Consider the following 14,367-nt stretch of genomic DNA (forward strand, 5'->3'; position numbering starts at 1 on the left):
CCAGATAGGAAGGCTCTTAAAGAACTGAGAAATGACTCTACACATCTATAGGAATGCCTTTTACACCTATCCAAACAATAGAGGGAAAGGATTTAATTATCAAGGCCATGAATAATTTGGCATTCCTACTTGAAGATAGAGTGCTTTATTGGCACTGTAATCCCAAATCCGTTTTATTCTACTATTGACTCCTTTAAATTTCCATTCTACTATGTCTATATATTTCTCCAATATCCTTATATGTGATTATCTGGACACACACAAACACATACTACATGAATATGTCATATGTGTGTTAATTTTATTTAAATTTACTAAACATTCTTGTGTGTGGTTCACAGACCTATAGATAATGTCTTGCCTTCATCATTGTCCAAAAATGACCACAAGCATCAGAAACATCTCATATCCAAAATCAATTGTGATAAAGAAATGAAGGAAAACAGCAAGGCAAACTTGGCTTCTAACAAAGATGCATTCCAGCTTAAACTGGAGGAAACTCAGAAACTCCTAGAAGATCAGCATCTAAGCAGTTTGCAAGTATGAAACTCTAAGTACATTATTATTATTTTAACATCTAGCAGTAATTCTGTCCCATTTTTGCGGTGTTCGCCACTAAAGAAATTTATACTGCTGGCCAAGGGTGTGTTTGGGTGAGTCAGCACAAATTCATCACAGATACTAGTGAAATAAGTTTTTAGTATTTTTTTAGCCTTTTACTCTATTTTTCTCCCTGCTTCCTCTATTCTTTTTACATCTCTCATATTTAGAAAAATATGCTTTATGAATATTATTTTCTGAAAAACATGAAAACTATTTAACAGTATAATGTAATATAAGTATTATTGTTAGAGATTAGATTATAAAAAGCAATTTGAAAATTATAATACATGTGGCTATTAGGTTCTTAATGAAAATATGGTGCAATTATGTAGAAATGTTGTTTTTATTCTGTCTCTATTAGGGCATTTACTTTGTTTTTTTCCCCACAAATGAATATGGATTTCATGCTAGGTTTCCTGAAATGTCCATGCACTTTATTTTTCATGTGTAATTACATTTATGAGATTCTTAGTAGGCTGATATCAAGATTAAATTCATAACCTTGATCTAATTTACCCGTAACTGAGCAGTTGTAGCAAGGCTATAAAAGCAAAGCAGGAGAGGGAGTTCCCATTGTGGCTCAACAGGTTATGGACCCAACTAGAATCCATGAGTATGCAGATTGGGTCCTTGGCTTCACTCAGTGGGTTAAGGATCCAGTGTTGCTGTGAGCTGTAGTGTAGGTCACAGACGTGGCTCAGATCCCATATTGCTGTGGCAGTGGCATACTCCAATTCAACCCATAGCCTGGGAACTTCCATATGCCGCAGGTATGATCCTAAAAAGCAAAGGAAAAAAAAAAAAAAAAAACACGAAGCAGGAGACTTCTGGCTATGATGAAGTTCCTTCCTGCCACTTCATTTATATTCTGAATAAAATATATGAAACAATTGTTTTTAGATAATAGAGAACAGGTAGTATAAGATATGATCTTGCAAAACAGGGGAAAGAATGAGGTAAGACATGATTACATGGGTTTTTCAACTGGGCATATCCTCTGGACAAGCCTCAAAAAATTCACAGGTTGGAGTTCCCTTCATGGCTCAGTGGTTAACGAATCCGACTAGGAACCATGGGGTTGCGGGTTCGATTCCTGGCCTTGCTCAGTGGGTTAAGGATCCGGTGTTGCCGTGAGCTGTGGTGTAGGTTGCAGATAAGGCTCGTATCCCACGTTGCTGTGGCTCTGGCGTAGGCCAGCAGCAACAGCTCCAATTCGACCCCTAGCCTGGGAACCTCCATATGTTGCGGGAGCAGCCCTAGAAAAGGCAAAAAGACAAAAAATTTCACAGGTAACCCAACTACCTGTCAAAACAAACAAACAAAAAAGTCTTAAAGAAGATTGAAATCTAGACATACAGCATAATGTTCATAATGTCCAACACTCAATCAGAACATACAGGGAGTTCCCATCATGACTCAGCAGTAATCAACCTAACTAGAATCCATGAGGACGAGGGTTCGATCCCTGGACTTGATCAGTGAGTTAAGGATCCAGTGTTACTGTGAGCTATGGTGTAGGTTGCAGACGTGGTTCAGATCCCACATTGCTGTGGCTATGGCTTAGGCTGGCAGCTGCAGCTCCAAATTCAACCCTTACGCTGGGAAATTCCATATGCTGCAGGTGTGGCCCTAAAAAGATTTAAAAAAAAATTTTTTTAACTTACTACATACGTGAAAAAGCAGACAGCTATGTGACCCATAACCAGAAGAAAAATTAATCAATATAATCAGACACATAAATGATAGAGATAATAGAATTATCAGACAATTTTTTTATTACTCAACGAATTTATTACATTTATAGTTGTATAGTGATCATCACAATCCAATTTTATAGGATTTCCATTTCACAATCCCAGTGTGGGAAACTTATAGTTTTAGAAATTTATAGTTTCCAATTTGTGGAAACTATAAATCCACAAATTGAAGAGGCTCAACAAACTCTAAGAAGGATAAGTGTGCACCCACGTGCATGTGCACACATACCCCCCTCACAAAAGCACATCAGAATTAAATTAAGCTTGGGAGGAGGAAAGATGTGTTACAAGTAGGTAAACAAAGATAAGATGGACCCTAACTTCAAGCCAAAAAACAGTGAAATGTTTTTAAGCTCTAAGGAAGAACATAGATCCTTTATCTAACTGTTTTTCTAAAATGAAGGCAAAATCACCATTTTCAAACAAACAACGGCTGAACACCATTGCACTACACCAGTACCTGCACTACAAGAAATGTTCCTGAAAGTTTTTCAGGCAGAATGAAAATGATAACAAATGAAAACTCAGATCTATAGTGTCAGAAAACAGATTAGTGGTTGTCAGTGATGGGTAGGTATTGACTACAAAGAAACATGAGGGAACTTTCAACATATGGAAGGATTCTTAAATGCGTTTAGTATGATGGTTATAGGTAAATTGTCAAAACCTTTTGAACTCTACATTTTAAATGAGTACATTTTGTTGTAGATAAGTATATCTCAATAAAATTGATTTAAAAACTAAAACACAAAGTACATTAAGTCTAATGCACTTTATATCAGTAACTTACAAGTAAAACTTGAAGTTGATCATAACATTTCATTTTTTACTGGTAGGAAAAATTCTGAGGGAAGAAAAAGTACAGCTTAGTGAAATCAGAAGTTGCTGGACTTCTTTTGAGGTGTTTTGGGAAATGAGGCCATCACAGACTAATGCAAAGAGAAATCTTAAAGTCATGTTCGTCACATATATATCTAGAAGGACCTTCTAACCCAGATTTCTATATCTCATTAAATGAAATCTCAAAGAAATTCATATTAGGGTCATAGAGCTTTTAGGAGCCTCATTATCAATTAAAATAACTCAGTTCCAAAAACAAGCATTGAAGGATCTGTGCTTTGCTTAGAATTAGGTCGAGTGACCATCTCTTTAAAAAGACATCGCAATACTGAAGGAGGTGACAGGCAGAGGGTAAATGCTAGTAATATCAAACACTTATCAATCATTTTCAAATTTTATTTCACAATAATATGTCAATAAGCACTAATAACACAAACTGAAATATATTTATTCTGTAACTCATTTCCTTGGTTTCTCAGTTTATTTTTTGGGCAAGAAAAATAGTAAAATTTTGTTTAACACCAGAATATTTAAATTTTCTAAAATGTGTGTAAAATTTTAAGGGAACTAATTTTCTTTGAGTCCTTTTAAGTTTTTGACTATATTTACAATTTAAAGTCTTCTTGAACTTATTTCGACATATGTGATACAGATTAGTGCATCCTAAATATGTGTTACATGTATGGGAAATCAGAATACTTTTAAATATTGACTATATTTTGAAGTGATCATAAAATTTTATTAAAAACTGATTAAAAGTGATAGTTCTTGGAATTCCCATCGTGGCTCAGTGGAAATGAATCTGACTAGTATCCATGAGGATGCAAGTTCAATCCCTGGCCTCACTCAGTAGACTAAGGATCCAGTGTTGTGGTGAGCTGTGGTGTAGGTTGCAGATGTGGCTCAGATCTGGTGTTGCTGTGGCTATGGCTGTGGCATAGGCTAGCAGCTATAGCTCAGATTGGACCCCTATGCTGCTGGTGGAGCCCTTAAAAAAAAAAAAAAAAAAAGGTTCTTGATCCTGAATCTATATTATAATTACCTGGGAATTTATAATTAATAATAATAATACCACCAGTACATGGAGACCCCATCCAAGTATTAAAGCAGAAGGACCCAGTCACTTTTTACAAACCTCCATATGTGGTTCCAACATAGAACCAGAGCTGAGAACTCTGTTTTATAGACCACAAGATTAACTTTATAAAACTATGTAGCCTTACCAATAGGAAACTCATATTAGAGTCATAGAACTTTTAGGAGCCTTATTCAAATCCAGCAAAGGTTTCAGGAAAAAAAAAATATATCATTTATAAATAACTATTTTTTAGAATTTCACATGCTGTTATTAAACCTTTTAAAAAAAACCCTCTATTCTCTGAATAACAATGTCAAAATTATTTTCTAAGCTATAACTATGGCTAGAATAATTGAGTAGTTATTTTAATGTAAAGAGATTAAGGCAAACCCACTTTATTGTAAGCCTTCTTGGCTCTTTTTTCACTCTGAGGATTGCTCCAGGAATACAGATTATTTATATACCTATACTATTTATAGTCATATTACTCTATTTTATATGCCAAGTCAAATGGGGCTCAATAACAATGCTGTGTGAAGTCATTAATTTTGCCACTTAAAATTTTCTAAAATATAAAACAATGTTCTTTTTTTTTTCTTTCAGAAATTTCGTGATGAAGTTAATCAGATAACAAATTCTGAAACCCTCTCAAGTATAGACAGTCTTGAGGCTGGGGAACATGAAGAAATATATTTAACAGTTAATAAGGAACCTTCCACATCAATCCAGCAGCAGAATTCTGTTTCCCCCAAATCAGCAAATCTGCAATCAACTTATCTAAGCTGCTTTGATGAAGATAAGCTGTCATTCTCTAAAACTCATCATATAAATAATTGGCTTACAAATTTAGATGATCCAAATACTCAGACTGTCACACCTTTCTCAGATATTTTAAGTAAACCTAATGTTGCACCATCCTGTAAACACTTCAATAGTAAAGAACAAAATCCATCTGCTCTGAGTAGGACTGTAGAAAGAGCCACAAATACTGCTAATAATTCAGTAGTCTTTGTATATAGTCCACCCATATTTGTACAAGATGAAAAAAGCAAAAAGATCTCTGAAACTAGTGCTGGGAGGACAACTGACTCTTCTGGAACATTCAAAAGAGAGAGACCATTGGTTGCTGAGAGCCCAGCATTTAAGTTCAGCAAAGCCTGGGCCACTCCAGATTCTCTAACCCAGGAAATGGCAGCAACTTCAGACCAAGAGAAATATTCTGAATTAACTCAAGAAAATAGAACTGCTTCAGTTTCTGCTTCATTTGTACCTGTGGCAACGCCTTTAGTTTTGCCATCTGATACACAATCAGCTAGGCCCTTACCAAAGAATTGTATACATATAAAAGAAATCGACCCGGTACAGTGTTCTGATAAGTTAGGGGAATTGAAGGACATTAAAGACGAAAAGATAAAATATTTTACTTGTAGTAAGGAAGAGCTGCCTTTATTTTCAGATAATTTTCAATCTGCCTGTGTACCTCACAACTCTGATTCAAAAGATAAAAAACAGAAAATAGGTGAAACAGCAACTTCATTGTCTAATATAATTTCTAATTGTGACTTAGTTGGTCAGCACAAGAAAATGAAATACAATATTCATGAGAGAAATGGTGTGAGGTTTCTTAAAAGTATCTTAAAGAAAGAATCTAAATACGAACATGATTATTTTAAGGCACTAGTTACAAACCAAGGCTTTAAGTTAGGAAATCAAAAAGCAGCAGGTATCAGAGATAGTATTGAGTTAAGAAAAGAAAAAGGGAAAAATGAAGAAATTCCAAAGACTATTAAAAAACTGAGATGGTTTGATGAAACTGGAGATACAGAAAAAAATGCTGAAGATAGTCATTCACTGAAGACTAGAATAGAAATATCTCAACAGTGCTCTCAACCATTACACATTCAATCTAAAAATGGTGCTGTCAGCAATATAACTAGTATTCCTGCTTCTACTGTAGATGCTGCTGATAGAAAAAAGCCCAAGGATAATTTTATCTCTGAAAATGTTGCTGCTTTAGAAGGATCTGGAACAGACCATGTGCCTTTGAACTGTTTTGTACCTCCAGGTTATAACATTGCTAAACAAGCCTGGCCAGACTCAAAAAAAGAGGAAAGTAAATCCCTTGTAAATAATGGTGATTCTAAAATTCAGAAAGCTAAACCACAAAGAGGAGGAGCAAAAATAATTAGAAGAACAAAATCTGCTAAAGTCCAGTCGGGCTTTATATATACGAACAGAAAAGGCACTGTTATTCGACCACAGTCTGCGAGCAAAGCCAGCACATTTTTACAAGCTCAGGGTAAATTAATACCTCATCCTCCTCCGAAATCTCCATTAAATATTAGGAGTTTCAAAAATACACAAGTATCCCATTGTCAATCAGTAATGCCTGAAAATTCTCAAAACATCAGTATATATAACTATTTTAATTCAAAGCCTATGCTTCCAACAGAACACAAGTTGAATCAGTGGAATCAAGAAAGTAGTCTTCCACTCTCGCATGTTTGTTCTGACTTAGTCACTGTGATACCATCTTTACCATATTGTGCTTCTGAGTGCCACACTTTAATAAAAATAAATCATTCAAATGGCAATCAAATGGTTGCCCAGCAAGATGGGACCTTATTTTGCACCCAGAGATGCCCAACATATGAAGAAAATCATCCCTCTGTGACTCTTAAAACTACTAAAGAAGATGTTCCCTTGTGGAAAAGACAGCATATCCTGGGTCAAAGTGAAAAGGCTGCTGGTAAGAATAAATTTATATATTTTTATAGGCAAATGTACAACTTTTTAAATTCATGTGAACTTTTTCTCATTGAAGTATGGCAATGGGCGCCTTATAGATATTGATATTAAATAATAATTTAGCTTTATAGAAATAATTATCACCCTTAATATTGTACTCTTGTCTATCTAGTAGCTGACACTTTTGAGAGAATGATCCAACCTTTGCTCAACTAAAATTAGAAACTTTTGCCAGGCTCCATTTTTTTCCACAACTTTTCTTTTTAGTTTAAAAGAGGGAAGACAAAGAATACAGTTTGATTCTTATCCCATTATCATTCGTTATTATCCCCATATTATAGTCAAATTTTCTGTCAGAGTAACCACAGTGTAAAATATTGTTTAAATTATTTTAAATAGGTGAATAAATGTGATTATACTTTTCATTATTATTCTATAAATGTTGTTAAATTTAATTGTTATAAGCAAATAATAGGTATGCCTCACCCTCTGATTCTCTTTCCAAAACAGTGGCAGCTCTACTTTTATCTATATATATGTAAGGTTTCATATGAAGAAAAAATGATAGCATTCCTTTATACCTTTGAAAATTAATTCTCTATAGAATACCGTTGCCCTTGTAGCTGGTTGACTTCTCATGAAGCTTCTTTCCTCCAAGAGAATGGACTTTAGGCTCATAAATTTTCCTACCTGTAGAAATCAGTTACCAGTTCGGAAATAGATAGGATTTGGAAGAAATCAGAAGATGCAACTCTTTTTTTTTTCCCAAAGGTATGAATAAATGTTAAGAAGATGTAAAGAGGAAGTTAACTTAAATATTTAAAACCTTCTTTAATTTGACCATGATATTTGAATTCATCATTCATCAAAAAGATAAATTACTTTTTTATAATTCATCACCATATCCCCAGGGTACCTGGCACTTAGTAGGCACCAAAACTTTTCTTGAACTGAATGGACACAAGCCATATTAGAAGATGGGAAGCTAAGTGTAAAGACTCCAATCCAAACTTAAATTTTTAAATATTATTTCTCTTACTAAATGTTTCATTTTCGTTTTATCCATTAACTTTAGTTTTCACACTACTTCCCCAAAAAATGAAAACACCATGTGGATTTGATATTTCAAAGAAAATTATGATAAATCATAACCATCATAGGTGGTTACCTTTTTAGAGTTCCTCCTACTCTGTGCTAGTTATAGTGCTAAGTGCTTTACATGTATTGTCTCATTTAAACTTCACAACAAACTTAATGAGTACATATTTTTTAAAACCCCATTTTTCAAAGAAGGATATAAAATTGCCCAAGGTGAAGAGCTAATAAATAGAAATTTTGATATTTTTGATAATTGATGTTATTGATAAATTGATATTTTTCATCCAAATATTTGTGGCTCCAAGTCCCATGCTTTTTCTGCTAAAACTGTATAATAGTTATTAAGCAAACATATATCAGAGTCTGAGCTGATCAAGAAAAATATTAGGAAGCATTGTTTCCAAATAGCTTAAGCATAAAAGGATAACATGAAAATTATGTTCTCCCTTTGTATATATATATATACACACACACATATACATACATAGAATCTGCGTAAAACAATATTTTTCTAACATTTAATCAAAGTAGTTCTTAGGGATCTTCGTATAAGGAACACTGGAAAATGTAATGAATTATAAATTTTGTTCATTGTTTTGTTTATATTGAAATATAGTAGATTTACAATATTCTCTAGTTTCAGATGTACATCATCGTGATTCAATATTTTTATAGATTTTACCTCATTTAAACTCATTAAAAAATAGTGACTATATTTTCCTTGTTGCTTATCTGTTTTATACATAGTAGTTTGTATCTCTTAATTCCATTCCTCTATATTGCCCTAACCCCCTTCTCTCTCTTCCCACTGGTAACCATTATTTGGTTCTCCACATCAGTGAGTCTGTTTCTGTTTTGTTATATACATGCATTTTTATTTTTTAGATTCCACATATAAGTGATAGTGTAGAGTATTTGTCTTTCTCTCTCTGACTTATTTTACTAAGCATAATACTTTCAGGGTTCATCTATGTTGTTACAAATGGCAGAATTTCATTCTTTTTATGGCTGAATGATATTCCATTTTATATGTATATAAATATATATACCAAATCTTCTTAATTCATTCATCTTTTGGTGGACACTTGGGTTGCTTCCATATCCTGGCTATTGTAACTAATGTTACTATGAACATTGAGGTGAATATAGATTTTTTCAAATTGGTGTTTTCTTTGGATGTATATCAAGGAGTGGAATTGCTGAGTCAAATAGTAGTTCTGTTTTTAGTTTTTTGCGGACACTCCATGCTGGTTTCCATAGTGACTACATCAGTTTACATTACCACCAGTAGTGTAGACTGTTCCCTTTTCTGCACATCTTCAACATTTGTTATTTGTGATCTTTTTGATGGTAGCCATTCTGACAGGTGTAAGGTTTTGATTTGCATTTCTCTAATAATTATTGGATGATGAGTGTCTTTTCATATTCCCATTGGCCAACTGTATGTCTTCTTTGGGAAAATGTCTATTATTATTCTGCCTGTTTTTCTGATTGAGTTTTGTTTTTTGATCTTGAGCTATATGAGCTGTTTATATACTTTGAATATTAACACTTATCAGTCATATCATTTACAAATATTTTCTTCCATCAGTAGGTTATCTTTTCATTTTTTGATGATTTCCTTTGCTATGCAAAAGCTTTTAAGTGTCATTGGACTCCACTTGTTTATTTTTGCTCTCATTTCCTTTGCTTTAGGACACAGATCCAAAAAAAAATATTGCTGTGATTTATGTCAAAGAGTATTATGTTTTCTATGTTTCCTTCTAGGATTTGTATTATTTCCAGTCTTACATTTAGATCTTTAATCCATTTTGAGTTTATTTTTGTGTATGGTGTTGGAGAATGTTTTAATTTTACTCTTTTACAACTAGGTGTCCAATTTTCCTGGTACTACTTATTAGAGAGTCGTTTTTCTCCATTGTATCATCTTGCCTCCTTTGTTGTAGATTGACCATAAATATGTGGATTTATTTCTGGGCTCTATATTCTGTTCCACTAATTTTTGTGTTTCTTTTGTGCCAGTACCATGCTGTTTTCTTGTATATGTCTGTACTTCTTAATACCATGATTATATTTAGAAAATATAATACTAACAATACCAAAAACTTCATATGTTCAGTCATTAAAATTTTTTCTCAAAACTGTTTAAATATTAAACATTTCAGGTGAACTGTTTGCTAATACTGGATTATAATCCAAAGAGCATCTATTCATTTTTCTCTACTCTCCTATTTGCCAGGCCATTTTCTTTCTCGCACTTAGTGTGCACAGAGTCAACAATTGTGGAGGGCATCTTGCTCTCTATTAGCATATCCAGAATTCTCCAGCAAAACACTCAGAAAAACTTTATTCCCATGAGACCAATCCATTCAGCTATGCCAACTCCTGGCCTCGCATGTAATTCCTCCCCTGAAAATGACTTTGACGTTTGGTTCACAGTCTTTCTTTATTGGCAGAGTCTCTGCCAACATACTGGTTATTCAGCATTCATGTAAATGAACCATCCAACACCCAGATCTCTCTCAATCCTTTCTCATTTCTAATCAATTTCTGTACCATTCTGCCTCAGGTACCCATTCCCTTTGTCATATTCTGGACTACATCAACATCTATAACTCCTTTATTTCTAAAATCAGTAATTTAACTTACATCCTTCTCTCTGATATTTGATATATATGTGATATTTGTACCAGGATATTTTACACTAGTGGAATAGAATAGAGTCTAGAAACAGACCCATATATTTGAATGTTTGATTTTTGGCAAAACTGGTACTGCATAGGTAGGGAGAAAAAGGCTTGTCTTTTTATTAAATGGTGCTGAGTCAATTGAATGATTATATTTAATTAGTAAAAATGACCCTTATCTCACACCATGCACAAAAGTCAATTCCAAGTAAACTGTATATATGCATATGAAAAGTTAAAAAGAAATGCTTCTAGAAGATAACATAGGGAGTATATTTTGACTTTGGGATGGGAAGAGATTTTTTACACAGACACAAAAAGCACTAACCATTACAGAAAAGACTGATAATTGTACTATAAAATTAGAAACTTTTTTATATAAAACACCATTAAGATATTGAAAGGACAAACTATAGAGTGAAAGAGCATATTTATAATGCATAACATCAACAAAGAGCTCATATCCAGAATATATAAAGAACTCTTGCAATGGATAAGAAAAAGACAACCCAATTATAACAGTTAGGGGTAAATCAGAGAAGCAGAACCAATAAGGTATATTAAGATTTATTGCAATGGATTGGCTTATGTGAATGTGGGGGGCTGTCAAGGCAAGTCTGAAATTTTTAGGGCAGGCCGAAAATAAGAGCAAGAACTCACAGGAGTAGACTAAAATTGCCATTCAGGCAGAATTTTGTATTCTCTCAAAAGAATCTGCTTTAGAGGCCTTTGAATTTATTGAATCAGGTGCACACAGATTATCTAGAACAATTTACTTAAAGCAAAGTGATTATAGACTTTAATAATATTTACACAGTATTTTCACAGCAACACATTAGTGTTTGATTGAATAACTGGGGACTGTAGACAGGTGACATGTCAAAAAGACCATCACATCAATTTTTTTCAAAGGCAAAATATTTAAATTATCTTTTCATAAAGGAGGACAGCCAAATGGTCAATAAACATAGGAAATGATCTCAACCTGAGAGTCTTAAGAAAATTCATATTAAAACAATTAGATGCAACTACATACATCAGAATGGCTAAAGTTTTTAAAATACAATGCTAAGTGTTAACAAAGACATGTAACACCTGAAAACTCATATCTACTAAATTTGTATATATATATATATATATCCTATGACCCAGCAATTCCAGACCAGCGGATTGTGTGTGTGTGGCAGAGAGAAAGAACAAGAGGGAGAGACATTCATGTGTAAAACAGAAGACATGTACAAGAAATTTCATAGCAGCTTATAGCCATAATCTAGAATTATCTCCAATGTTCCTCAACACTATAATATATAAAGTGAAATTCATTCATCCAGTGAGATAACAATAAAAATGAATGGCCCACTGCTGAGAAGCAGTAATGTGGATAAATCTCACACCATAATCTATGCAAAAGAAGCCAGTCTTAAAAATGCATATCATGTTCCATTTCTATCAGGTTGAAGAATAGGTAAAGCTATGGATGGTGGTATATGGAACCAGGTGATAAGGAAAGCTTTTTCAGTGCTGGTGATGTTCTATTTCTTAACTTGGATATCTGTGCAATCTGGGTGTGTCCATATAATCTGTGTACTTATAATTTGTTCATGTTTCTGTAGGTTGTTATACTTCAGTTTTTTAAAAAGCTAAATGATGTTGACATATTTAAAAGTTTGAAATCTGATTTCAAAAAGAATGCATTTTTGGAGTTCCTGCCATGGCGCAGCAGAAATGAATCCGACTAGGAACAGTGAGGTTGCGGGTTCCATCCCTGGCCTTGATAATGGGTTAAGGATCTGGTATTGTGATAAACTGCGGTGTAGGTCACAGACGCAGCTTGGATCTGGCATTGCTGTATGCTGTGGTGTAGGCCAGCAGCTGTAGCTCTGATTGGACCCCTAGCCTGGGAACCTCCATATGCTGCTGGGGTGGCCCTAAAAAGCAAAAAAAAAAAAAAAAAAAGCATTTTTTTCTTTTCCAGGAAGTATTAAAGATACCTTCAAGGAGGAAAAAAAAATCAATTTCTAGAAAAGATCAAAGATGCAGTTGAGTTTAACTCCCATATTTTATGGATGAGAAAATTGATACACATAATAGTGAGATTATATAGCCCAAGATGACACAGATGGTTGAAAGCAGAGCCAGGATGCTGTATTGCAGCTCCAATGTTCTTAGAATAAATACAGTTTTCATGAGATCAGAAATGTAATGAGACACTGAAGAGAATTATTCTAGGTAAAAATTAGATAGCATTTATTATGTGTCAATCACTATTCTAAGCACTTGATGTATGGAAATAAATTTAACTCTCCAATAACTCTATGAGGAAATGATATTATTCCCCATTTTATTAATGAGAAAAATCAAAGCAGTGAGAGGGCTAATAAATAAAAAAAACTGTGTAAATCGCATAACTAGTATAAAGTCATAGCCAGGATTTAAAAGCAGGCATTCTTTCTCTAGCATTTGTGCTCTTAATGATTTAGCCATTCTGCTTATTTAAAAAATTATCTGTAAGGGTATGGAGTTAACATTATTGCGGTGATTATTTTGAAATATATATGTGTATCTACTCATCATCTTAAACTTAAGTATGTTACATTGTCAACATTTCAATAAAGCTGAAAAATATAAATTAATTTTTTTCTGCTTTTTAGGGCCGCGCCCGCAGCATATGGAAGTTCCCAGGCTAGGGGTCGAATCGAAACTACAGCTGCTGGCCACGGCCACAGCCACAGCAATGCGGGATCCAAGCCACATCTGCGACCTGCACCACAGCTCACAGCAAGTCTGGATCCTTAATCCACTGAGCAAGGCCAGGGATCAAACCAGCATCCTCATGGATACTAGTTGGTTTCGCTAACCTCTGAGCCATGAAGGGAACTCCTAATTTAATTTTTAAAACTCTGAATAACCACAGATATTTCAGTGATATACATTTATTAAATAGTACATTTATCTATACAATTTGTGGAAAGTACAGAGTAACAAAGGAAGTCATTAATAAGATGGAGAATAGCATGAAGATTTAAAATCATCTTTACTGGAGTTCCCATTGCGCAGTGGTTAACGAATCCGACTAGGAACCATGAGGTTGTGGGTTCGATATCTGCCCTTGCTTAGTGGATTAAAGATCCAGCATTGCCGTGAGCTGTGGTGTAGGTCGCAGACGCGGCTCGGATCCTGTGTTGCTGTGGCTCTGGCATAGGCTGGTGGCTACAGCTCCGACTAGACCCCTAGCCTGGGAACCTCCATATGCCGCAGGAAAAGCAAAGAGAAAAAAAAAAAAAAAAAAAAAAAAATCATTTTTACTAACTGAAATGATAAATCAAAATAAAAGTTCAGTTCAGCAGAAATAACTATAATCATGTATTTACATTCATATATACTCTTTAAGTTCCTCAATTGTGAATGTACTTTACATACAAAATAATGTACAGGGATGGAGTTCCCATTGTAGCTCAGCAGAAACGAACCCAACTAGTATCCATGAGGATGAGGGTTCAATCCTTGGCCTCGCTTCCGTGAGTTAAGGATCCAGCATTGCTGTGAGCTGTGGTGT

At 34.2% G+C, this 14,367-nt stretch overlaps 1 protein-coding gene across 1 annotated transcript in view; it reads left to right on the top strand.

Moving 5' to 3' along the window:
• Positions 1 to 14,367, top strand: part of CEP126 (centrosomal protein 126) — an 83,600-nt gene that overhangs the window by 45,156 nt on the left and 24,077 nt on the right. The window contains 2 exon segments of the mRNA XM_003129805.4: positions 342 to 540; positions 4,882 to 7,027. Coding sequence (XP_003129853.2) covers positions 342 to 540; positions 4,882 to 7,027 — 2,345 coding nt within the window.

Source organism: Sus scrofa, chromosome 9 (assembly GCF_000003025.6).
Source record: "Sus scrofa isolate TJ Tabasco breed Duroc chromosome 9, Sscrofa11.1, whole genome shotgun sequence".
In the NCBI taxonomy this organism is placed as follows: Eukaryota; Metazoa; Chordata; class Mammalia; order Artiodactyla; family Suidae; genus Sus; species Sus scrofa.